A 27,488-nucleotide genomic window follows, 5' to 3' on the forward strand; every position below is an offset into this window, starting at 1 on the left:
AATCGTTTATAGAAGTAAATGTCTAATTCTTGTAGACAGAAAAGATGGAGATCATTTAAACTATTGAGAATATGCATTCCCTGCTTACTTTTTAAAAATATACAAAATATATACAGTGTGTTTGATATTACCACACTGTATCTATCCCAGGAAAAAGAGAGAACCTGGCCCTTAGGCCACAGGCTTACAATGAATGCCAGTTGGCAGAAAGGAAAATTTCATTTAATCTTGGAGATAATGTATTAAAAAAATAATAATAATGACACCATAGGCAAGTCCATAGTTGAGAAATCAGGTTTGAAGACACTCAAATTCTGTTTTGGGTTTAGTTTCATGGGAACAGAGGGGATTTAAGGCTGAACATAAAAAGAATCCTGAGTTGAAGAACGTGATAGTCTAGTCTTTCTTACTCAGTTACAGAATTTGGTGTGTCTGCATTCCCAGAAACTAGAATCAGTGATTCTTATAAAGTCACAGCATGGCTTCAGCAAAGGTTGAGGAGGAATGATTGAAATCTACAAGGCTGTAAAGAATGTTATTGACACAGTGAACAAGAAAATCCTTGAGCAAGGTGAGTGAATAGCAAATGAAAGGCCCTGTTTTAAACAGCAGGCTATATATTTAAGGATCTCATCAACCCAGGAAAAATAGAAATGTTATATAATTTCTTTTTCATGGTGGTGAACTCATGATTTATAGATACATAATTAATTTTAGGGAAAACTGAGATAAATGGGGGATTATCTTCCAAGTTGAGGTAAGGAAGGACAAGCATTTCCACTCTGAGGCAAAAGGCATAGAGCTTGGGTTTGGGCAGATGGAGGTTGACTCCTGTGTCTGTCCCCTCAACATGTATTAACTGTTCCCCTACCATATGCCAAGCCACATGTACTACAAAGCTAATAACACAACTTCTGCCTCAAGCAAGTCACAGGCTAGTGGGAGCCTAGACAGGTAAACCAATAACTAGAATCATGGACATGTTCCCTGCTGCAAATATTTCCTTGAGTTCTTGATGAGATCCTGTGTCCTATTTCCATCTTGTATTCACCCAACCCAGAGTATAACAGCTACTGGCATTGAAAATATCTTTTTTCAGGAAAAGCTGAGGTTTAGATAAGTCTTTGTAACTGTGAAAAAGCCTGAAATCCTGCAGTTCTAACTCTTTAAGGAGGCTGTACCAGAAGCGCACAACACTGCTGTCACTGCCGCTGACCTCAAACCCAGGCCAGTGGAGATGGATCTCAAAGATGAGCTGTCCAATTTGTTCGAGGACATCTTCCAGAATAAGATTTTCCAAAACTTTCCATTCTGCGCTTTCCAGATCCGCTTTGAGAACATCAATCTGTAACAAAATGATGAAATGAGATTAGCAGAGTCAGTAAACATTGTTAAAAATACCATTGCTATCAGGAGCATCACTATATAGCTGCTTCCCAAAAGAGCAGAAATTTTCAAATTTTAGAGTTAGAAGTCTTTTTCAAATGGCTACTTATGATTTTCTAACCTCACTCCACACACAAATAATGAAATACCAGCCAGAAATCATGATGGACCCTCTTACTCTCTGCCCAGTGGGCATGGATGTCCAGGAAGGAGATGCTGGAGCATGTATATCTCCATGTCCACAGTTTCTCCCCAGCAACCAATATGCTACTTAGGGGAACTCAGTCCTGGAAGAATGGTGGCCTATAAGGAAGGACTGGCAGAGGGCCACTGCCTATAGGAACCACCTCAAAAACCTTGACAACCCCTTTTCCCCTACCAGTTTCACCAGGATTGAAAGCTAGGGGAAGAGATCTCAGCTCTCTGAATACTAGACTTGAAAAAAAAAAAGTATTAACAGTATTCCATGACTTTTTAAAAAAGTATATGCCAGTACAGCATTCTAAGAAAAAATTAATAAAACCATTCCCTGTTCATTTAATGAACACAAGTTCACATTCCAGGTGAGATGGGATACAGGATGAAAAGTAGGATGGGAGAGAGTTTGCCATTAAGTTATGAGAAGGATCTCCTTTCTGCTGGCTTTGCACAAAATCTATTAGAATAACAGAATAACAGACACCTCCAGAAAGCAATGAAAGCTAATTACTTAGCAAATGCTTCTATATCCTGGCACTATGCTAAGTGCTTCACCTTGCAATATTCATTTACTCCTCTCAACAATTCTGCAAGGGTGTATCCCTATTTAAAGTTGAGGAAACCAGACTCAGAGAGTAACCCATCCTTGGTCACACAGTTGGAGAGACAGTGGTGAAACATGAACTGAGTCTGTTTATATGGCCCATGTTCTTAATCATGACATGATACTGAATTCCCATAAACCACAAAAGGGAAAGTGGTAAATCAGAGTTCCTAAAAGGCTTTTGGTTTGGAAAATAAGATGCTATTGGAGAGGGAGTAAGGATCACTGAGTCTAAGTACTGTTATCAGCATCACCATTTTACATTGGAAAGCAGAGCACTGTCCATCTTAAAGAATCACTTTCCCACATACATTATCTCAGCAAAATAGCCCTCTAGGTAGGCAAGGATTTGGTAAAAAGAACTTTTCTGCTGCCAAGAAATGGGGGAAGGGGTATATAGGGGATAATTTGACCACACAGAAGAAGGCTGGCACATTCAGACACAAACTGGAATAATTAAGATGGAGGGAATCACTGCAATAGAACAAAGCCCATAGTTCCAAGAGGTGACAACAAAACCCTAAACAGCTCTTCAGGAAGCTGCCAACTGAAGTTACCAAAGTCCTGCCCATGAAAGTGACTTTTCAGAAGGATAGACAAGAACCAGGACCAGCCCTGCCCCGGCCTCTCCTTTCTCTCACTGCGTGTCTATTTGACGAGCTTCTCATTTGCAGCTGAGACATGAGGCTGCCAGTGGTAAAATTCCTTATGTGATCTCAGAGTTGACTGGAGAAGTTAACATGGAGTTTAGATACAATTGCTCTAAGAAAATGATCTTTGCCCGGCATCCTGAGACCCGTCAGGAAAGGCTTTCACTCTCTTGCCTTGAACAGTACCTCCTGGTCCACAGGGAAACAGTGATGGTAACAACCCCAAGACTATCAAGAGGCCTTAGAAAAGGCTAGATATCCATAAACAGCTTTTTTTTTTTTTAATTCAATGGTTCTAAAATCAAAGAGAAAAAGTTTAAAAAAACAAAAACAATCTTCTTTTCTCAAAGGAACTGAGCAAAGGCAGGTTCCATGTGAATATACACAAGGCTGAAATAATTCTCATGACTTGGATACAACAGAGCTAATTCATTCTTTTTTCATTTCTGCTGCCTTGGTGCATCCTTGGCTTTGTTTAATCTGTGAAGTTTTAAGCAGAATATTCTTGATTAGGATAATTAAGCTGCTGAAAGAAATATTAAATCAAAACTTCACAAAACTTTCTAATTTATACAGAAAATATCCAAAACTCAAAGCCAACATTTGTTGGGTCAATTCACACAGTGAAGAACTTCTTAGGTTTCTTTATAGATTCATTTTTCACCATGACTTTCTCTGAGTTTGAATATATTTAATGTGATCTATAAATCAAAGTATTAAAGTGGCAGGATAAAGTTAATCAGCCTAAAATTGACCTAAAAACTATACTGGTGAATTATAGTGAATATATATATATACTGGTGAATTTATAGAAAAAATTATAACATATTTTTTCTAAACATATTTTTAAAATAAGCTATCAACATACCTAACATATTCTTTCCAAACATATTTTTAAAATAAGCCATTAATCAAAAGTTATAAGCAACTGGGAAAAAATAATTAGGTTAAGTCATAGCAAATATATGCTTTCTTTAGAAATTCGATTTTCATTTACAAAAAGTATTTCAAATATGACCACACTCCCCTGCCCCCTTCTGAATCCAGTGACAGAATTCTCTACTTCAATCAGAATGATATAGGTTGATCTCAATCATGCAACCCAGGGGGAACACAGAACTGAGGAGGACATAGCTCTTTCCTATCTTCCAGCCTCAGAGCACAGATAGCCAAAAGCTGTGAATAAAACATGGTCTTCTCTTTCAGTGTGCTTTTTCTATTTCTTGCCTTTTAGAATGTTCTATTACCACAACAATTTTGCAAGTGTGATTTCCATTATTACTGCATAATGCACCCAATATTATTGTTATTATAAGGTGCTAAACATCTCTGAATAAGATATGTCACTTTTAACATTTTAATATCAGCTTTCAACAATTATGGCACTAAAAATCATGCAAATTATTATATCGGAATATCAAGTGCCAATCCTAATACAGTTAGGTTAAATCAGGTTTCTTGGAAAAAAACAACTAAATGTTAGCTCTCTGTAAACTCTGGAATAACCAAAGACATAGTCTCAAAAAAAGTAGATGAAGCAGCCTACTTAGCATAACTTCAGAGGTCCTATCAAAGTTACCTCCTTTTCTTTGTGCCAGAAATATATAATAAATCACCTTTAATAGAACTTTTTGAGGAAATGAGAATTTTAATTTTAACTGGATTAAGATGTGAGGCTATCTGACAGCTCCCTTTTCATGGGCACACGTTTATCCCGTGTTCATCCACCCAGAACTGCAAAGATGAGAGTAAAGGGGGTTGGTGGTAAAATTCATTGGCAATAACTATTAGCTTGCTAGATCTGCTATTAAAAAGTGCCACAGATTGTGTGACTTCAACAACAGAAATTTACTGTCTCAGAGTTCTGTAGGCTAGACGTCCAAAATCAAGGTGACCAACAGTGTTGGTTCCTCTGAGAGCTATAGAGGATGCTCTGTTTCATGGCCCTCTCATAGCTTCTGGTGGTTTGCTGGAAATCTTTGGCATTCCTTGGCCTCTGCATGGCTCTGATCTGTCTTCACAATGTTATTCCTGTTTCTGTGTCCAAATTCCCCCTTTATAAAGACACCAATCATAATGAATTAGGGCCCCACCCTACACCATTATGACTTCACTTAAACTAATTAACGTCTGTCTTGACCCTGACCCTATTTCCAGTTAAGATCACATTCTGAGGAACTAGGAGTTGCGACCTCAGCATATGCATGTGGCGGCGGGTGGGGGGAGTGGGGGGTGTGCTACTGCTATAGAGCTTTGGCAAGGTAGTATGTGTTCAGGAGCCCATTTCCCGGGGCCAGTGCCTAGGGAAAGTGTCTTGTACCACAGATCTAAGCGCTAGCAACTATCTGAGGGAACTGTGGGTTATCCTGTCCATTCCTACCCCAGCCAACACTGAAAGTTCCAATCTTGCTAAGTGTCAAACCCAAAGCAGATGGATAAGCCTCCAAAGCCAATTAAAACCATCATCATAAAACCCTTATGCTTCAATCCCTGGGTCTTTCTCAGCCACACAACGAGGCCCAGCAGGTGCAGCTTGTCTTTGATATCTTTCTGTTCCCTAACTCATTCTTTTCCCTCCTCTAGAACGCCTTCAAGTAGTCAACTTCCTCATGCTACACTCCCCACCTGAGTCTTTTCCCCTTCAAGAGGACCCTCCAGCAGGATAGGCAAATTTTGCCACATACCTGTAGACTAGCCAGAGGGCAAAAGTGGAAGCTGCAACATCTTTAAAGGCCTGGGTTTGGAAGTCACCAGCATCATTTCTGCTGCATTCTATTGGCCAAAGTAAACCACAAGGCTAACATCAAGGGGAGATGAAACAGATGCCCCTTCTGAGAAGAGGAGCAGCATACACAGAAAGGGTGAGATGGTCATTGTTCGTGGCCCTGTCTGCATATATTTGACCTCAATCATCGAAAAAAATATTATTTTATATACAAATCCATGAATGAACTACAGTATTACCACAGAAGTGAGCCTTAACTGGACACAAGCAATATTCCAGGAAAACTGAATAATAAAGCATTTATTCATCAGAATATTATTAAGGAAAGGACATTAGGGAATTCCCTGGCAATCCAATGGTTAGGACTCCATGCTTTTCCTGCCGAAGGCCTGAGTTCAATCCCTGATTAGGGAATTAGGGATCCCACAAGCCACTCAGTGTGGCCCCTCCTCCCCCCAAAAAGGCAGGTTAATTAAAACGTGGCATTTTCTATTAGATATGGCTTTCTTTGGAAGCTGACAGAGAATCTGGGATATCCAATGGATTAAGGATGACTAATAAAGAAAATTCTGAAAAGAACAAGTATATGTATAAGTCCTAGATATTATATCAGTCTACTAGGACTACTATAACAAAATACCACAGACTGAGTGGCTTAACATCAAAAATTTGTTTTCTCACAGTTCTGGAGGCTGAAAGTCCAGGATCAAAGTGTAAACAGATTTGATTTCTCCGGAAGCCTCTCTCCGTGGCTTGCTGATGGCTTCTTCCTCACTGTCCTCACATGGACAATGAGGACATGGTCCTCTCCTCGGTGTGAGCACTCCTGGTATCTCTTCCTTTTCTTACAAGAACACCACCCCATTCTAACAACTTCAATTAACCTCAGTTGCCTCCTTAAAGGCTCTGTCACCAAACACAGTCATATTGAGGGTGAGCGCTTCAATTTGTGAACTTTGGTGGGGAAACAATTCAGTCCATAACAGATATAAAACAGGTACTTTTGATGTACATGATTTAGAGGCAACCAGTATCTCTTCAAAAAGAGTTTTCAAATCCACCCCTGTTATTGCTAATGCAGGCTAGCTGCTGGAGAAAACCAGCAGTTCTTCCTCCATCATTGTTGTTGTTCAATCACGAAGTCATGTCTGACACTTTGTGACCCCATGGACTACAGCACGCAGGGCTTCCCTGTCCTTCACCATCTCCCAGAGCTTGCTCAGACTTGTCTATTGAGTTGGTGATGCCATCCAACCATCTCGTCCTCTGTCAACCCCTTCTCCTCCTGCCCTCAATCTTTCCCAGCATCAGGGTCTTTTCCAATGAGTCAGTTCTTCACATCAGGTGGCCAAAGTATTGGAGCTTCAGCTTCAGCACCAGTCCTTCCAATGAATATTCAGGGTTGATTTCCTTTAGGATTGACTGGTTCATTCTCCTTGCAGTCCACGGGACTCTCAAGAGTCTTCTTCAGCACCAGAGTTCGAAAGTATCCGTTCTTCAGCGCTCAGCCTCCTTTATAGTCCAACTCTCACATCTATACATGACTACTGGAAAAATCATAGTTTTGACTATATGGACCTTTGTTGGCAAAGTGATGTCTCTGCTTTTTAAGACACTGTCTAGGTTTGTCTTCCTCCATAACTAACAGCTAACTCCAGTGCTGGGTGGTAAAAATGTGAGCCACCTCACGTTAATTGAAGGCGAGTCATAGACACTGTGGCAGATTTTATTTTCCAAAGATGGTCTCACCATTAAATCCCATCTCACATGCTTTTCTACAATATGGCCTTGACCTTCCTCCCACCAACAGATGAAGTTGATGTTCCCTCCCCAGAGATGGCTTCTTGGGGTTGGCAACCGGCACAGTCATACCAGACCCCACACTTAGAAGGGCTCAACATTTGGTTTCTTGCTCTGATGTTGCCAACTTGAATTTCTTAATATGTTTTGAACAAGAGATCCTACACTTTGTACTCAGTCCTACAATTATGTATTCTGTTCTGTGATCCTGCCCTTGAATATTGATGGACTTGTGACCAGTGACTACTAAAGTATGGTAGAAGTGACTCTAGGTGATGACATCCAAGCACAGGCTTTGTTCACTGATATTCTCTCTCTTAAAAATTTCAGCCACAAGGCAAAGTGTCCAAGTGCCCTGAGGCCATCATGCTATGAGTCCAAACTAGCCCTTGCAGAGAGACCACACAAAAGAGACTCTGAATCAATATGCAGAGAGTGATGCCTGGCCAACCCCAGTTGCTCCAACCATCATCCAACTGCAACCTGAAGAGAGACCCTGAGCCAGAACCACCTAGAAAAGCCCTCCCCAAATACTGACCCCCAGAAACTGGGAGAGATCAATGATCAATTACTGCTGTTTTAAAAAACTTAAGTTTTGCGGGTGACTCATAATGTAGCAGGAGATAACTAGAACAGAGACCAACTACCATTTATGCAAATCTTCTTTTGAAACATTAAAAGTTAATTGCATAGTGTCAAATACTATATATTCCAAAGCTGTGACTTCTAGATTTTAATGTATATTTAACCAAAAATATTTTCTTATTTTAAAAAAAAAGCAACAACGGTACGGGATTTCCCTAGTGGTACAGTGGATAGGAATCCACTTGCCAATGCAGGGGACATGGGTTTGATCCCTGGTCTGGGAAGATCCCTTGGAGAAGGGAATGGCCACCCACTCCAGTATTCTTGCCTGGAGAATTTCATGGACAGAGGAGCCTGGTGAGCGAGATACAGTCATGGGGTTGGAAAGAACTGGGCACTACAGAGCAACTAAGACTTTCACTTATTCACCGGAAGATCCCACATGCCCCGGAGCAACTAAAGCCCATGCAGCACAGCTAATGAACCTGCGCTCTAGAGCCCTCAGGCTGCATCTGCTGAAGCCCGTGTGCCTAGAGCCTGTGCTCCACAAGGAAGAGTAGCCCCGCTCTGCACAACTAGAGGAAGCCTGAGCACATCAACGAAGACCCAGCACAACCAAAACTAAATAAATTTTTAAAAAAGGTACAAAGTCATTATGTAAAAATTAAAGCTACAGATAAGCAAAAAGAAAAGGAATTAAGACACCTGTGATCTAGAGTTTAAAAACAGTTAACTTGAACACCTGGTATATTTCTTGCTAAACATTTTTCTTTGCCTTCAATACACACACACACACACACACATGCACAAAACACAGTTTACAGCCTACATGGGCATAATTCAGATACACATGCTGTTTATAAAATTAGAATTATACTGTTTTAAATTTGCTTTTTAATGTAACAGACCATGAATATTTTTTCAGGCCAACACATTTTCAACTAAAATGTTCTCTCAAACAGTGTCCCTGGGAGCTTTCATAAGAATGTGATGCAGGTGAGCGAGGCCCCTGCAGGACTGAGGCAGATGTGGGGGAGGAACAGACCCTCCACCTTGGTTCAACAGGAGCAGCTCCCCTTTTCTCTCTTTTATATGCTTGGAATCCTTTGCAAATCTGTGCTTGAGAAAGAGATTTCCTGCTTAAGAAAAAAAATTTTTTGGAAGCCTCCGTCTATAACTTGTGTTTTTAACAACTTTTATATTGGTTTAATTCACTTAATCAAATCCCTCTTCTGATGGTCATTTAGGTTCTTTCCAATTGGATGATGTTGTCAACTGAGGTGTTCAACAAACTTGCAGCTAAATATTTAAGCATGTTCAATTCTTTCCTTAGAATAAGAACACTTCCAGGAGAGAACTGGCAGGTTCAAAACATAGGCACAGTTTACACTTTTAATAATTTTACTAACCAGTAGCCCCTTCCAGTCCCTGCTCTCGAGAAACTGAGGACAAACCAGATTGTGCTAAGACTGGGAATCTGTGCAGACAGACACACCACAAAAAGCTCCTCCACTGTTATTAGTTCCGTCATCACTGGCTTGTTTATATTATCCTAAAGCTACATGATACTCTGGAGCATTCCTAAACAAACCTATGCTTTTATGTCCCAGTGATTCACTAGAGTAGACAAAAAAAACTGCACGCCATTTAAGGAAGAGAAAACAAGCAAATCAATTTTAACTAAGTATATGTTAAACTGTCTTTATATAAAATTTTATTTAAAACATTTTAATAAAAATGCTTTATCTATTGTTCTGTGTGTGTGCGCGTGCTAAGTCACTTCAGTCATGTTTGCCTCTTTGCAACCCTATGGACTGGAGCCCACCAGGCTCCTCTGTCCATGGGGATTCTCTAGGCAAGAATACTGGAGTGGGTTGCCCTCCTCCAGGGGTTCTTCCCAACTCAGGGATTGAAATTGGGTCTCCTGCATGGGTAGGCAGGTTTTTTACCACTAGCACCACCTGGGAAGCTCCCTATTGTTCCATATTAAACCTTTAAAAGGAGATAGATTCTTTTTTCCACGCATAAAATGTGAGTTAAAGCTTCAAACTGGTTATTGTTGTTCAGTTGTTCAGTCATGTCTGACTCTTTGTGACCCCATGGTGCACCATTCCAGGCTTCCCTGTCCTTCCCTATCTTCCAGAGTTTGCTCAAACTCATGTTCATTAAGTCAATGATGTCATCAAACCGTCCAATCAACCTCATCCTCTGTCACCCCCTTCTCCTCCTGCCCTCAATCTTTCCCAGCATCAGGGTCTTTTCCAATGAATCAGCTCTCTACATCATGTGGCCAAAGTGTGAGAGCTTCAGCTTCAGCAGCAGACCTTCCTATGAATATCAGGGTTGATTTCCTTTAGGACTGACTGGTTTGGTCTCCAGCGACTCTCAAGAGTCTTCTCCAGCACCACAATTTGAAAGCATCAGTTTTTCAGTGTTCAGCCTTCTTTATGGTCCAACTCTCACATTCATACATGACTACTGGAAAAACCAGAGCTTTGACTATATGGACCCTTGTCAGCAAAGTGATGTCTCTGCTTTTTAAGACACTGTCCAGGTTTGTCATAGCTTTTCTTCCAAGGAGCAACTGTCTTACCATCCTTTATAATTAACATCCTAATTAATCATTATATTAATCAAAATCCTTGGCTAAAAGCCAAAACTACATAACACCAATAAAATGTCAATATTAACCATACAGCTTATCAAACAACTCACACAGAACAAGGGGCTTCTTTCATTTGTGCCACAATTGACCTATGAACATAGCTGCTTGCTTTCAACATGGGCAGTTTGGCTTTGAAGCCAGAATCATACACTGTGTATATGGCATTTACAGATATATCTCACACTTCGTAAAAGACAGATTCCTGAAAAAGAGTGTGGAAACTGAGTTTTGGAATTAGGCTCTATTTTTAAAATTATTATTTATTTAACTACTCATTGAGTTATTCATAAATATTTTTTAATTAATTTATCAGCAATTACCTGTCACCCCAACAATAAATGCTACATTCACTCTCCATACTCACTGTGGTCTAGGTCAATATTCAAAATCATAATTTTAAAATTATTTTATCAATACAACTCCTTTTAGTTTAATTATGAAAAGTTGTTATTTAATGATTAAGGCAAAGCAAATCCAGGCTTTTAAATAACATCTTCTTAAAGCAAGATATATCTCTGCACCTACAAAATTAAAACCTGAACGAACATATTAGAAAGAGGATCCTGTTTTGTAGAAAAATAGAAGAAATTAATCTATCTTAAATGAACAAGAGGATTAAAAGTGTCTTTAAGAGCCTTAGACTTTAAACACACTAAATCAGGCCCAGTTATCATCATTGGCTGGCAGAAATGTGGCATTACAGGATATCTGCTACCACTAAGAAATGGGAGATAAGATTGCCCTGAATAGCATGGGAAATATGAAGGGTCATTCTAAGCTAATGTAGGACCATTTCTGAACTAATAATAAAAGAAAATAATTTTATGTAGTAATCAGCTCACAGAACTGACCTCTACAGGGAGCAATACTCTGTAAATGAATTTTAAAGGAATTAAGGAAAACATTTATAAACAAAGACTTACTTTGTCAAATATCTAGCCTACTTCACAGGGGCTAATCTGAAGCTGCTGGGCGAGAAACTTCTGGGCTGGGCGAGGTCATATAACATGTAGCACCAGAAATATAGGTCAGGGACAGTAATGGGTGAGTCAGTGACACGTCAAGAAGTCAGCAGGGATCCATGTTGATGTTTGACAGAAAACAACAAAATTCTATAAAGCAATTATCCTTCAATTGAAAAACAAATTTAAAAAAAAGTCAGCAGGGCTACTGGTGACATGCAACAGAAAGGAACCAAGAAGCACAAATTTAGGCAGGATCAAAGTGGCAAAAAGGGACCTGGCCCAGAACAGAGTCAGATAGCAACAAAGACAGCACGAGGCAACTGCTTGAATTTCCATCATCATAAAAAGTTCTATTGGACAGTGCTGTTCAGAGTATCACATGCATCAGATATACCAAGTGATATTTGGAGCATCACATGAACGAGCCGGGGGGCTTGTGAACACACAAGTTCTGATTCAGTGGATCTGGAGTGGGGCCTGAGTGTTTGCATTTTCATCAGGAGCCCAGCTGTGGTGATGTCATTGATTGAAGGATGACACTTTGAGAACCATCAGACAAACACTTTGAGAATCACTGGACTTGGCTGATGACATTGGTTGAGTTTTTATGGTTTTCAAAGGACCTGACCTCAGCTCAACTAAGATCATGTCATCTGGTCCCATCACTTCATGGCAAATAGATGAAGAAGCAATGGAAACAGTGAGAGACTTAATTTTCTTGGGCTCCAAAATCACTGGAGATGGTGACTGTAGCCAGGTAATTAAAAGATGATTGCTCCTTGGAAGAAAAACTATGACAAACCTGGACACCATATTAAAAAACAGAGACATTACTTTGCCAAAAAAGGTCTGTCTCATCAAAGCTATGGTTTTTCCAGTAGTCATGTATGGATGTGAGAGTTGGACCACAAAGAAAGCTGAGCGCCTAAGAACTGATGCTTTTGAATTATGGTGTTGGAGAAGACTCTTGAGAGTCCCTTGGACTGCAAGGAGATCCAACCAGTCCATCCTAAAGGAAATCAGTCCTGAATATTCATTGGAAGGACTGATGCTAAAGCTGAAGCTCCAATCCTTTGGACTCCTGAATGGAAGAACTGACTCATTGGAAAAGACCCTGATGCTGGGAGAGATTGAAGGCAGGAGGAGAAGGGGACAACAGAGGGCAAGATGGTTGGATGGCATCACTGACTCGATGGACGTGAGTTTGAGCAAGCTCCGGGAGTTGGTGAAGGACAGGGAAGCCTGGCATGCTGCAGTCCCTGGGGTCACAAAGAGTCAGACACGACTGAGTGACTGAACTGAACTGACCTCAGCACAGGCTGGGTTCTCCCTCCTCTCATGAGCAGATGCAGAAAGTACCTACATACTGGTAATCTTTGGCCTGGAAAGGTATATGTTGTTTTCCCAATACCAGATTTTTTCTTAATTAGCATACAGTTAGGTCAGGGATTCCTAAACATATCATCAAGGTGTTGTTGGTGAGGCTTGTAACTCCTTGAAACTGTGTACAAAAAATATGTGTGTTTATGCCCATGAGAACTTTTCTAAGAAAATTGTAGTTCCTGGGACCTTGTCTCAGGACCTTATCCTTATCAGTTGCCTTATCACATGGATCAGAGGAAAGCAACAGGACTCCTACTAGAGGGCTTTCTTGAGATTAAAGGAGAAATGTACATAACTCACCATGCACAGCACCTAACACAGAGTATGTGCTCCTCTGGTGTTAGCTATTAATCTGATCAATTCTTAGTGTAGTCCATAATCCCTTCACGCCCCTCCCCTCAGTTAACATTATCATGTTTAAACTAACATTAAAATGGGCCTTGTCTGTACCATAGCAGCCAGGTTTGGGGAGATGACTCAGGGGTAGAATTAAAATTTAGTACAGGAAACATACAGAGGTATTTCAAACATGATCATCAAGAATCATCTCTATACAGCACATTGGCAGGTGAAGTTGAAAATAGGTTCAACTACATTTCCATCTGACAATGGGCAAAATAGGTATAATTCTTATGCCCTAGACTGGACACTAAGCTGCATGAATCCATTAACTTATTTTTTATAACCTGTAGTTTGTATAATTTTTAAATATTTATTTATTTGGCTGCACTGGGTCTCAGTTGTGGCATTTAGATCTTTGTTGCAACTTGTAGGATCTTTAGCTGTGGCATGCAAACTCTTAGTTGTAGCATGTGAGATCTAGTTCCCTGACTAGAGACCGAACCTGGGTCTCCTGTACTGGCAGCACAGACCACCAGGGAACTTATTTATTTTCAAACCTCCAGTTTCTAGTCCACTACCAGGCATTATCAAAAATAGATGATAGGTGGATGGCTGAACAAATGAATACATAGACAGGTGGGTGAATGGGTGAATGGACAAATGGTTAAAGGGACCTCCAAGGATCCAGGTTCTGGAAGATTAGAGCCAGTAGGTATATGTGAACATCTGGTCCAACTTTCTCATTTTCTAGACAAGGAAAACTGAAGCCTAATGATTTGTCCAAGATCATAAATTAATTCATCAGTGGCAGATATTCTACATCTCAAACATCACTCTCTGCTCTGAGACTTAGATACACCTACACATTATACATACAAACACACACACACACACACCCATGAACATTCATCAAACATTAATACAGCTTTGAGACAAGCCTACAACTCTTAAGCTTTATTTTCCTTGAGACTTAAGGACTAGTGAAGTGTTTTATTTAATGACTGCTACAATATTTGAGAAAGAAGCATGATTCCTTTCTTCTCTCAATCTCTCTCTCTGCCAAGAATCACTCTGTACCAGAAGTACCCAGAAAAGCACAATCTGGCGTTTTCTAAATTTGCTTCTGATCAATACCAGCTCACCACTAAGAACATTAATACAAATTCACATCCTATAAAATGCTTTCCTCTTAGTAGAGAAAAATAGCAACATACACTATTGTTTAATCTAAAGGGAACTATAGCATGGCAGAGATATTACTTGCCCACATAACTATTCATCCTTCTTTCTCAATAACAGAACCGTGATCTCTAGTTGATCACATTGCTGCCCAGATAAAAGACTATATTTCCTCGTCTCTCTTTTGGCTGTGTGGCCATGTGACTAAAATCTTACCAACGAGATAAAAGTAAAAGTGTCATGTGGGATTTCCAGTAAGTTCCCTTTAAGGAAAAGGCTGTACTTAGTGTTTCCTCTGTCCCTTTGCCTGGAGTGAGTATGTGATGGCTGGAGCTGCAGCAGCAATACTGGACCATGAGGAGAGGATTACACCCTAAGAAGAAAGAAGAACTGGATGAAGTTTGGATCCCTGAGGACTATGGAGTCTCTATAACAAGACTTGTACTACCTACCTCTAGAATTCTCTTATGTGAGAGGAAGACAATTTTCCTACTGGTTAAGCCAACATAATTTTTTTCACATGTAAATTAACCTAATTTTAAATACATTCAACCGATTATGGTATTCTTAGCTGCTGTTGCCCCTGTTGGAAATTTTATTTAGAGTTGAAGTCTTCTGTGAAGAAGTAGTTAGTGGCAGTGAAACAACCTAGCAATCCATGCCTGTTAGAAGTTAATTTATTCATCACTTACTGAGTTAGTAAGCAATTTTCTAATTCTGGAATCGCCACTCTTCCTGTAGATCCCCTACCTATTTCCTTCTTGTTTCCTCCTCCTACACTCCAAAACCATGGCAATTCCTCTCCTTCCAGAATTCTCATGACCACTACACTGCAATCTCCCTTCCTCTCTCAGCCCAGAAATTTACAATGCATTAACAAAATGGATCTGAAAAATCACAACTGGTCAGTTCCTTTAGCCTTAAAAACTCTAGGCTTGAGTCGTCATGTTAATGAAGTTAGTACTCTTCTTTATCTATTCTATACATGTGAAATTCTAGTATATGCATAAGAAGCCAGATACTGACTTATTTTGACCATTCAATGAATTCTACACATCTGTATATTTTTACTGAAAGAACAGATGATTTTCCTTGAAGAAGGAAAGCAAAACTTAGTCAGGCCTCAAGTGGAACAAGAAGATAAGATTTGATGCTTTTGAACTGTGGTGTTGGAGAAGACTCTTGAGACTCTCTTGGACTGCAAGGAGATCAAACCAGTCAGTCCTAAAGGAAATCAGTCCTGAATATTCATTGGAAGGACTGATACTGAAGCTGAAGCTCCAATGTTTTGGCCACCTGATACGAAGAACTGATTCACTGGAAAAGACCCTGATGCTGGGAAAGACTGAAGGCAGGAGGAGAAGGGGACAACAGAGGATGAGACGGTTGGATGGCATCACCGACTCAATGGACAGGAGTTTGAATAAACTTGAGGAGATGGTGAAGAATAGGGAAACCTGGCATGCTGCAGTCATGGGCTTACAAAGAGTCAGACATGACTGCATGACTGAACAACAAGTGGAACAAGAAAATAAAGATCTTTCATCTTATAATGCTCCCATAATAACATTCAGTCTAGGCAATTTTAAGTTGAATGTGTCAAGTCTTTCATCTGCAAAACAAGTGTAACATAATTAGGGTATATCAGCTTTTATGAAGCTTGAAGCTTGTTTTATTTGAGGGCCCTCTTTAAGAAAAAGAATATGAAATTGTAAATACAGAATTAGGTAAAAATCATTTCTGCTTATAATCAAGGTATATGTACAGGTCTCAACTCAAGCAAAAAGAGAGGATTAAGTGATAACAAATTATAAATACATGTATAGCAAAAAGCCAGAAAATAAGGCAAAACATGAAAAGGGTTTTTTAAAAACCTACAAGAAAAAAATTCAAGCAGTATCAGTTTTGAACTTCCTGATAAATTTATGTAGCAATGGTAATAAGGGGAGAAAAAAACTTTATACATAGAAATATCAGTGCCGACCATCACATATGGAAATTACCCCTAAGATACCCAAAGAAATCTGCTAGATATTCAGATATAGATTGCATCTGAAGCTTCATCTTAGGGAAAATGTTAAGACAACAATGTAGAAATAACCATTCATTGGTTCTCACTGGATATGATTTAAAAGTCCATAACATTTGCCTTAGATGTGCCATCCCTCAAAACACAGCTTTCTATCTTATACCTATTGGTAACAAAAAAGTAATAGCCAACTTTAATTAAGCACTTACTGTGTGCCCACCCAAGCAGCATACTAAGAACTTTTCATGCAATGCCCCCAATTCATCCCCCACATAAATGAAATAAGCATTTGATTATCTTCACACGACAGACGGGAAAACTAAGACGTAGGTAGGTCACACAATTTGTAAGGGGTAAAGCCGAAACTAAATCCAAGCAATTTCCATAGAAATTTGAGTTCCAAGACTCAGAGAAGTTAAACCTAAGGCACACAGCTAGTAAGTGGTGGAATCAGGAATCTAACTGGGTCTCTCATCAAAAACAGGCATTCTTAACACCATATACTTATACCCTCACATAGAGGTTAAAGAAACCAAGCACTAAATATGATACTGTGGAGAGAGCTTGATTGACACTTCCCTTTGCAAAAATGACCTGAAAACAGGCAAGTTTGACCTTGGAGTACAGAATGAAGCAGAGCAAGGACTAACAGAGTTCTGCCAAGGGAACACACCGGTCAGAGCCAACACCCTCTTCCAACAACACAAGAGAAGACTCTACACATGGACATCATCAGATGGTCAACACCAAAATCAGATTGATTATATTCTTTGCAGCCAAAGATGGAGAAGCTCTATACTCAGCAAAAACAAGACCAGGAGCTGACTGTGGCTCAGATCATGAACTCCTTTTTGCAAAATTCAGGCTTAAGTTGAAGAAAGTAGGGAAAACTACTAGACCATTCAGGTATGACCTAAATCAAATCCCTTACAATTATACAGTGGAAGTGACAAACAGATTAAAACAGACTCTAGACATGATAGAGTGCCTGAAGAACTATGAATGGAGTTTCATGACATTGTACATGAAGCAGTAATCAAGACCATCCCCAAGGAAAAGAAATGCAAAAAGACAAAATAGTTGTCTGAGGAGGTCTTACAAATAGCTGAGAAAAGAAGAGAAGCTAAAGGAAAAAGAGAAAAGGAAATATATCCATCTGAATGCAGAGTACCAAAGAATAGCAGGGAGAGATAAGAAAGCCCTCCTCAGTGATCAGTGCAAAGAAATAGAGGAAAACAACAGAATGGGAAAGACTAGAGATCTCTTCAAGAAAATTAGAGATACCAAAGGAACATTTCATGCAAAGACGGTCACAATAAAGGACAGAAACAGTATGGACCTAACAGAAACAGAGGATATTAAGAAGAGGTGACAAGAATAACAGAAGATCTATACAAAAAAGATCTTAATGACCCAGATAATCATGATGGTGTGATCACTCACCTAGAACAAGACACCCTGGACTGTGAAGTCGACTGGGCTTTAGGAAGCATCACTACAAACAAAGCTAGTGGAGGTGATGCAATTCCAGCCAAGCTATTTCAAATCCTAAGAGATGATTCTGTGAAAGTGCTGCACTCAATATGCCAGCAAATTTGGAAAACTCAGCATTGGCCACAGGACTGGAAAAGGTCAGTTTTCATTCCAATCCGAAGAATGTTCAAACTACTGCACAACTGCATTCATCTCACGTGCTAGCAAAGTAATGCTCAAAATTCTTCAAGCCAGGCTTCAATAGTACTTGAACCGAGAACTTCCAGATGTTCAAGCTGGATTTAGAAAAGGTAGAGGAACCAGAGATCAAATTGCCAACATTCACTGGATCATTGAAAAAGCAAGAAAATTCCAGAAATACATCTACTTCAACTTCATTGACTATGCCAAAGCCTTTGACTGTGTGGATCACAACAAACTGGAGAATTGTTGAAGAGATGGGAATACCAGACCACCTTACCTGCCTCCTGAGAAATCTGTATGCAGGTCAAGAAGCAACAGTTAGAACCGGACATGGAACAACAGATTAGTTCTAAATAGGGAAAGCAGTATGTCAAGGCTCTATATTGTCACCCTGTTTATTTAGCTTATCTGCAGAGTACATAGTGCAAAATGCCAGACCGGATGAAGCACAAGCTGGAAACAAGATTGCTGGGAGAAATATAAATAACTCCAGATATCCAGATGACACCACACTTATGAGAGAAAGCAAGGAAGAACTAAACAGCCTGTTGATGAAAGTGAAAGAGGACAGTGAAAAAGCTGGCTTAAAACTCAACATTCAAAAAATGAAGATCATGGTATCTGGTCCCATCACTTAATGGCAAATAGATGAGGAAACATTGGAAACAGTGATAGACTTTATTTTCTTGGGCTCCAAAATCACTGCAGATGGTGACTGCAGCCATGAAATTAAAACATGCTTGCTCCTTGGAAGAAAAGCTATGACCAACCTAGGCAGCATATTAAAAAGCAGAGACATTACTCTGCCAACAAACGTCCATCTAGTCAAAGCTATGGTTTTTCCAGTAGTCATGTATGGATGTGAGAGTTGGACTATAAAGAAAGCTGAGCGCCTAAGAACTGATGCTTTTGAACTGTGGTGTTGGAGAAGACTCTTGAGAGTTCCTTGGACTGCAAGGAGATCCAACCAGTCCATCCTAAAGGAAATCAGTCCTGAATATTCATTGGAAGGTGAAGCTGAAGCTCCAATCCTTTGGACACCTGAATGGAAGAACTGACTCACTGGAAAAGACCCTGATGCTGGGAGAGATTGCAGGCAGGAGGAGAAGGGGACAAGAGAGGACAAGATGGTTTGATGGCATCACCGACTTGATGGACATGAGTTTGAGCAAGTTCTGGGAGTTGATGAAGGACAAGGAAGCCTGGCATGCTACAGTCCATGGGGTCGCAAAGAGTCAGACACATCCGAGTGGCTGAACTGAACTTGCCAAAATGACAGGCAGGAGGAAACCACATATGGAGCGCTTGTTCATCTAATCTGTCTTTGTTGAGCTCCCAGCATGTGCATGGCCCCCCTGCTGCCATTCTTGGGGGTGAAGTGAAAGTGTTAGTTGCTCAGTCACATCTGACTCTTTGCAACCCCATGGACCGTAGCCCACCAGGCTCCTCTGTCCACGGAATTCTCCAGGGAAGAATACTGGAGTGGGTAGCTATTTCCTTCTCTGGGGGATCTTCCCAACCCAGGGATCAAACCCAGGTCTCCTACAGTGTAGGTAGATTCTTTACCGTCTGAGCCACCAAAGACAGCAATTAGACCTGCCTTTATCCAAAGCACCCACATTTTAGCAGTTGCAACTTATTTTATCATTAGAACTAGTGCCCTCTCCCCTTTGTTCCATGTGTTTTTCTAAAATAGTAACAGTGTCATATTCATTTCATAAGTTTTGCAAGACCAAAAGGCATAATTTAGGGCTAGGGCATTTTCTTTGCCACTTCATGTTTTATAATGTTCTATACAATTTAATATAAATACATAATAAGAAGAAAACCACCATTTGCATCTGTGGAGGCTCAAACAACAGCCACCAGACTGCTGCTCCTGCTGAAGAGGGATTTCCTCCCATTAATTCTTCCCCTCCACACCAAAGATGGGTTGTGAATTCCCTTTAATTCCTAATTTCAATTTCAGGTCCAATCAAAAGGGCCAGGTCTACAGCCAATACCATGTCACATGTCAAATGGTCCAAAAAAAATTAAATTATTTGAACCCTAATATGCCAAGAAATAAGTATATGATATTCCATCTACCTCTCCATTGCCTAGGGGACAATAATTTGGGATGCTGTTTGTGTTTATAAAAATAAGACATGCAATTGTTAAAAATTGGGGAAGTACAGAAAGATATAAAGAAGAAAAAATTGTCAAAAACCCAATCAGAGGTGGAATTAACTATATACTTTTTGGTTATATTTCTGAGAAAAGAATTGAGATTAAACAGTACATATAATTCTGAAATCTATTTCTAATGGGGAGTTTTTGTTTTTGTTTTGCTTTAAAAGACCATCTGCTTAATCCTGATGTACGGAGTCCCTTTTTTTTAGGCAAAGGTCACTTCAACAGCTTGATTGGAACATTCTAGAGACATCTGCAAACAGCCCAAACTTTTCTTAGGCATAATTCATTGGGCTGTCCTGACACTTTTTGCGCCATAGAAGTGAACATGCACCCATTCAGTTTACCCTCTACAGAGTTATGTGATGGGAGCTGACCTTCCTGGGAAAAAAAGAACTGTCATTATCTTTTTGTGCTAATATGAGTTTAGTAAGAAATTTGTATTTTTTCATGTTTTACAAAGTCTACTGATTACATCAGGTAATCTGAATTACACAAGCAGGAAAGATTGCAAATTCAAAAGAAAGGAAGGGACGCAGCACATATAGAGGAGTGGAGGAGTCATTTAAACTTTTATCAAGATAAAAGCGTGTAAGAACCTCACTTATTTGAGAAGGAGGAGGTGAAAGAAGAGGATGTGAAGGAGAAGGAGGGGAGAGGGGAGACTCAGCTTAATCCTCCAACTGCCATGTGCCTTATAGAGGACTTCTACTTGATATTTCTCCTTTCTAACAGCCCTAAAATCTTTTTTTATTTCTCAGTCACACAAGAAAAACAGTGGAATGGCTGTCCAGTAGTTAAAGTGAAAAGATGCCTTTAGTACTCTGCTATCAATAGACATGTGGGACATTTGACAGATGACCATCTTTGAAAATCACCCAAATCTATAATACACTTCCAACTGAATCAAAGAGATCAATACATATAATAGATTTTTTTAAGCCTGTGTGTTGACCCAGCATAGAGAGAGTGGAAGTAATCATGAAAGTTTTATGGGCTGTCAATGAGGGACTTCATCATCTTGCCTGTATTTCAGTGGTGGCTGTTTTTATACTTTTCAGAAATGAAGTTCCTAGGATTCTCTATCCTCTTATTCATCTTTTTTTCAGCCATGAGGCAATGCAGTTTTATTGGAGCTGGAGGAGCTTTCCAGATGGCATTTTTTCAATAGAAACAAAAGAAAAGATGCCATTTACCTAACGTGTGTACACCACTTGTAGAGCTTGGAGGCTGGTCTGTTGTTAACCTGTAACCATGAACAACCTCCCTAAAATGGATGCTCTATATTTCAGAGAGTGGGTGGTTTCAGGTAGGCATATTTCAGGCATCAAGGATAGATCTGAATCATGTTAACAGAATGACAGCGTACTGGCTACTTCTCTGAATAATGTAGTAATAACATATAACCTGATGGAAAACCAAAACTCTTACAAAAACATTTTACTTAGCACGTTCAGATTCCTTCAGTTACTAGTGATCCTCATACCAGTGTTTTCCATAAATGCTTAAGTGGAGACAAATGTAGTCTAATTGTCTCGTTTCTCATAAGGGAGGAAGAGCTATACCATCTTGGTTTTTTTCAAGTGCATCACCAAATTCAGTTGAGTTCCTTAGTGACTGGCTGCTTAATAAATTCATGCTGAAAACAGCTTCTTAAAATCTTTAGTTAAGAGCATATATCCTTAATTTGTTGTTTTAAAAAATTGAGAATGATGATCTATTAATATATCATTTGTGAGCTTCTTGATCTATGTGCTAGAAATTGTCAACCAGATATTTTTGAAATTGAAAAAAAAAAAATTTACAGGGAAGGATCAAGAAAAGAGAGACCATAGTTTATTGTAAAAAAAAATCTATATAGTTTATATATTTTTTGAAGTCAGTTCTCAGTTATCTATGGCGTAATTTTAAAACTCACATTCAAAAGCAGTTATAAGTACACACTTCACAGCTAAATATCAAATATTTATTTTGAGTTATCTATAATCTGGGTTAGTCAGATCTCTGGAGGAAAATAATAAATTGTTGATAATGCAAAACCAGCTTTCATTATTTCTGGGTAATGTGACTTATTTCTCTTTTCTTCATAGACAAAAACCTAGTTCAAATTTGTTTATAGCAAGCCCCAGAGCAACTTTAAAATGTTTTAGTAATGAATATTTCTTTTAAAATCAATTATTAAATAGAGTTTCAAAATGTTTTGTGCTGTAGCTTTATTTTAGTGCAGTGGGATTTGACTTTTAAAAAAGAAAATTTGTTTTATTAGAATGGTTGTTAAAACTGCAGCTGGGACAGAAATGTATAAAACAAAAAGTAAAAGTTCCTTATTCCTGCCCACATTTTAAGTTTTGGTAGAGACTGATAGATGCGATAGCTAGTGCTAAAATGCCAAGACTGACTGATGTCACCTTCACCAATACTGGCTCTTATCAATCTTTTTAATACTTGCTTGCCTAATATTTCTGATTAATTATGGTTGCTCTCAAGAGATCACAGCCTTGAACTGTCCACCTTCCACAATCTTTCCAGAATTATCTGCCTAACTTAAAACCTAATTATTTAGGTCCCCTGTTTCAAGGTCTCTGCTGGCTCCCTACACCTACAAAATGAAATCCAGCCTTCTGTATAGGGCTCACTAGGTCCCTCACCAGAGAAGGCAATGGCACCCCACTCCAGTACTGTTGCCTGGAAAATCCCACAGATGGAGGAGCCTGGTGGGCTGCAGTCCATGGGGTCACTAGGAGTTGGACATGACTGAGTGACTTCACTTTCACTTTTCACTTTCATGCATTGGAGAAGGAAATGGCAACCCACTCCAGTGTTCTTGCCTGGAGAATCGCAGGGACAGAGGAGCCTGGTGGGCTGCCGTCTATGGGGTCGCACAGGGTCGGACACGACTGAAGCGACTTAGCAGCAGCAGCAGGTCCCTCACAGCCTGGACCTAACTTCCTTTTTATGCCTCACATCTTCCTTCTCTCCACAGATCACCTTTTGTGCCAGCCATGCTGAATTTTTTACCTTTTTGCAATTCACGATTCTCTTTCTCGAGTCTCCACCCTTGCATATATTATTTCCCCTCCCTCCTACCTCTGACAACTTCCCATTCAACTTCCAAGAGCCAGCTAAAATAGCATCTCTTCTGTGATCTCCCTGCATGTGTGCGTGCTAAGTTGCTTCAGTCCTGTCTGACTCTATGACCCTGTGGACTCGTCTGCCAGGTTCCTCTACTCATGGGGTTCTCCAGGCAAGAGTACTGGAGTGGGTTGCCATGCCCTCCTCCAAGGGATCTTCCTGACCCAGGAATCAAACCTGAGTCTCTTGTGGCTCCTGCATTGCAGGCAGATTCTTTACTGATGAGCTACCAGGGAAGCCCTGTATTCCACGTACCTGGAGCTGATATCTCCCTGACCCCCCAACAAAAAGGAGCTTCTCTCTTCTGCTTCTCTTGCATTAGCACTTAGCACATTTCTAGATAATTTTTTGCACAAATGTTCATCTCCCCTAGAGACAATGAAGGGCAAGGACTCTCATCATTGCTGCCCTTCATTGGTTCATTTCCTGATTTACAGGAAAGCCTCAAAAAGGGTTTAGTGAATACCTAAAAAGTGTTCAATAGTATCCAACAAAAGTAAACTACAACAACAAAAATCCAGGCTTTCTTTGTCTGTGGCATGGAATACGAAATATTTCAGCATGCTTAGCACAGAACAAGCATTAACAACATATGGCTGCCTTGCACAAGGAAAGCATGCTAAGAAATTGCTGGTGGGCACATCGACAGCCTCAATCGAAATGACAAAGAAGGAACTCTATACCTAAGTATTTCTCCTTCCTGCCCTCCTCCTGCTTTCCTCTCTCACCTCCTGTAACTTCACACCGACAGCATTCACTCTCAAATGCTCTCAGGCTGGATAAAGCTCTTTATTACAGAACATTCACCAAACCAGAAACAAAAATTTCCTATTTTTCCACCTGGGTCAACTTCCACTCCCTCAGTCAAGAATTATGAGACACCTACTTGAGAAACAAATAAGATTATGTGATTTAAGAATTTGATGTTTGGACAAAAATAGGCTCAGTCTTACAGAGAGAGATGCCTTTTTAAAAGATTAGCTAATTAACTCAAGTGAATCTAACTAGCAGAATGTACTGAGGAGAGATTTTTTATTGGAAGGCATTCCTGAAGTCCCTTGGACTTTCTGGGTCACTAGACCCCACCAGCCCCAAGACGGAAGAGATGGTGTCAGCAACCAGACCTCCCATTTCTAAAAGGTTGCCCACACCAGGCTCATTTGCGGGGATTTCACAGTGTACCTTCCTATAAGGGTCAGTGCTCAGAAGATCACAATCACTCAGCATATACACTTTTGGTATGGTGAAAAGCAATCATCAAAAAACAAACTGAATTAGGGCAAGAGAGCAAGGAGGAAAAGGGTTGAGAGAAGAGTGACAGATGAGAAAGGATGTCAACATTGGGAGACTCATATAGAGATAAAAAGCCCAAATACACAGCCCTGGACACTCACACAAAAAACCTACTGAAAAAACCAGAAATGCACCCATCTCAACATTAAAATGCTTTCTTCCTAAAAAAAGCTGAGCGTCCTATAACATATTAGCTTAAAAAAAAAAAAAAGCCATAAAAGATTGCCTGAATCAGAAAACACCAGAGCACTTTTCTTCCTAAAATTATGAAAGCCTGCTGAATGGCTGGAAATGACTCTGCTCTACCTTCACTTCTCATGGTACGAGTTTCCATCCTCCAATTTGATCTGATTTCCAGGGTGGCCATTCCTCTTATAGCCACACATGCTGAGATCAAAGGATAGACAGGCTGTTATATACAAGCCTAATGCTACAGAGAGAAGAGTTGGAAAGTGCTCAAACTTCATTATATAAAAAAAAAATTTCAAGGCATAAAAGCCATTTTCAGAGGAAGCCAAAACCCAAAATAGTAGCAACTTTAAACTTCATTTCACGAGCATGAGGGATGTTATACCCCTCCATGTGGTTGCCTAGGGAACAGGATTCATTTATTCTTTGCTATTCAATAATTTCTTGGAAATTGCTACCCTATATTATACCTATGATTTTTAAATCCACTCTAAATGGAAAATTCCCTCAAAAAGCCGATTTTAAGTTACAGTTCAGGAATCTTTGTCAGGAAAATGTTATAGAAAACCAAAGTTCCTATAATATATCTTGCTGTTCTGATACATTAACATTGTTCTACTTGGATAGGAGATTTTCTTATCCATAATATCTTACTCTTCATTTTGATTACTGAATGTGGAGTCTTCTTATAAATAAGTGAATTTGCCTTAATTAAATACACTTATCTGAGCATGTCAAACAACATAAACTGGAATAATCTAGTCTGAGCTAAACCATTCAAAATTATTCTGACATTCCCCTAAGCATTAATAAAAGGATATCCTTAATAATAATTACGTGTGAGAAGCAAAAAGAACAATATTTTATTTCCTATACATGATAAATGGTTCTTCAACTTTTGTCTGTCATAGACCCAACCATGAGAGAGAAAAGCGTGGGTAAACTGCCATGGGAAAGCTTATTGAAAGTGCTATCCATGACATGAGCACATGTTTGTTTTATGTAAAAATCACACTGCTGGCCAAATCCCTGCCCCTCTACTGCCTGTAACTCTATGAGCCCTAAGTTAATTATTTCACTGAGTGTGCTGGGTCCTTCATTTCTGGTTCCCTGCCTGTTAAACGAACAAAGGACATTCTGAGAGTAGAACCTCCAGGGGGTAGAATATTGCTTCTGTTTGTGTCTCTTGCTCATGCGTTTGGCCTCTCCACATGTCAATTTTTACAAGAAAACTAGATGAGGTTAAACTTTATCTCCTTACTTTCCTCTTTGAAATAGCTTGCATTAAAACCCATATTATGGCTTTCCTGGTATGGTAAAGAATCCATGGGCAATGCAGGAGGCCAGGATTTGATCCCTGGGTTGGGAAGATCCTCTGGAGAAGGGAATGACTACCCACTCCAGTATTTTGGCCTGGAGAATCCCATGGACAGAGGAACTTGGTGGGCTACAGTCCATGGGGTTGCAGAGAGTTGGACACAACTTAGTGACGAATACTTTCACTTTCACTACAAAACCTAGATTAGGAAGAAACTGAGGCCAATGGCTAGAGGAGGGGGTGACTGTGATTCAGAAACTTCAATTTTCTATGCAATTTTAAGATCTTTATTGTCCTGTACCTAAAACCAGAGTTTGTACCTCAAACACAGACCTTCTAGGACAACTGTATCTGAAATGATAGCCATTAGCTGAATAGCAAAGTCTCAATTAACCAGAATCTAACCACAGGAAAAAAATTCCTACCTGTCAGAAAGTACTGTCTTGGGCACAGTGGGGTTTAAAAATATGCCAAAATAATTTTTTTCTGCAGATCAGTTTTAAAGGATTTGATTGATAAGAGAATAAATTCATATAAGAAATCTTGCTTTTAAAAAACAGAAACAATTTCCATGGAGGGTCCTAAGGTAAGTGCATACCCAGTTCTACCTTTTAAAACTATTGAATAATTTCAGTGCCATAAGAGTGAAGTTCAGAATGATTTTAGAGTACCTCAATTTTTTATTATTAATACTATGGCTTTTTTAATAACTGTCTCAGGCTCCTGTGGAACACTGGATGGGGATGTTTGAACACTGAAGTGCTAAAGTGGGTCAAAAAAGTTAATCAACACAATTTTATCAATTTTAAACTTTAAATTAGTAATGTGCATTTGTTGTTTTATTTGAGTTCTGCTACAGAAAATGAGAAATCAAATGGCTTAGGTGAATTTGTAATATGTGCTAAGTACAGGTAAGTAACTTATGAGACATTGTGTGTGCTTAATCATTCAATAGTGTCTGACTCTGTCACTCTATGGACTGTAGTCTGACAGGTTCCACTGTCCGTGGAATTTTCCAGGCAAGAATACTGGCGTGGGTTACCATTTCCTTCTCCAGGGGATCTTCCCGACCCAGGGATCATTAGGCATAAATAAAATATACAGATGTGTTGAACATAGGAAGGGATAGAAATGCTGAGTAAACACTAAAATTGTCACTAAACATTAAATATACATGAGGTATTAAAACTGTCACT

At 39.6% G+C, this 27,488-nt stretch overlaps 1 protein-coding gene across 1 annotated transcript in view; it reads right to left on the reverse strand.

Annotated features, from left to right (window-relative positions):
* Nucleotides 1-251: 251 nt before the first annotated feature.
* Nucleotides 252-27,488, reverse strand: part of METTL24 (methyltransferase like 24) — a 107,661-nt gene continuing 80,424 nt past the window's right edge. The window contains exon 5 of the mRNA XM_043439580.1: nt 252-1,345. Coding sequence (XP_043295515.1) covers nt 1,031-1,345 — 315 coding nt within the window. The 3' untranslated portion in view covers nt 252-1,030. The remainder of the gene's footprint in view (nt 1,346-27,488) is intronic.

This window comes from Cervus canadensis, chromosome 20 (genome assembly GCF_019320065.1).
Source record: "Cervus canadensis isolate Bull #8, Minnesota chromosome 20, ASM1932006v1, whole genome shotgun sequence".
Classification (NCBI taxonomy): domain Eukaryota; kingdom Metazoa; phylum Chordata; class Mammalia; order Artiodactyla; family Cervidae; genus Cervus; species Cervus canadensis.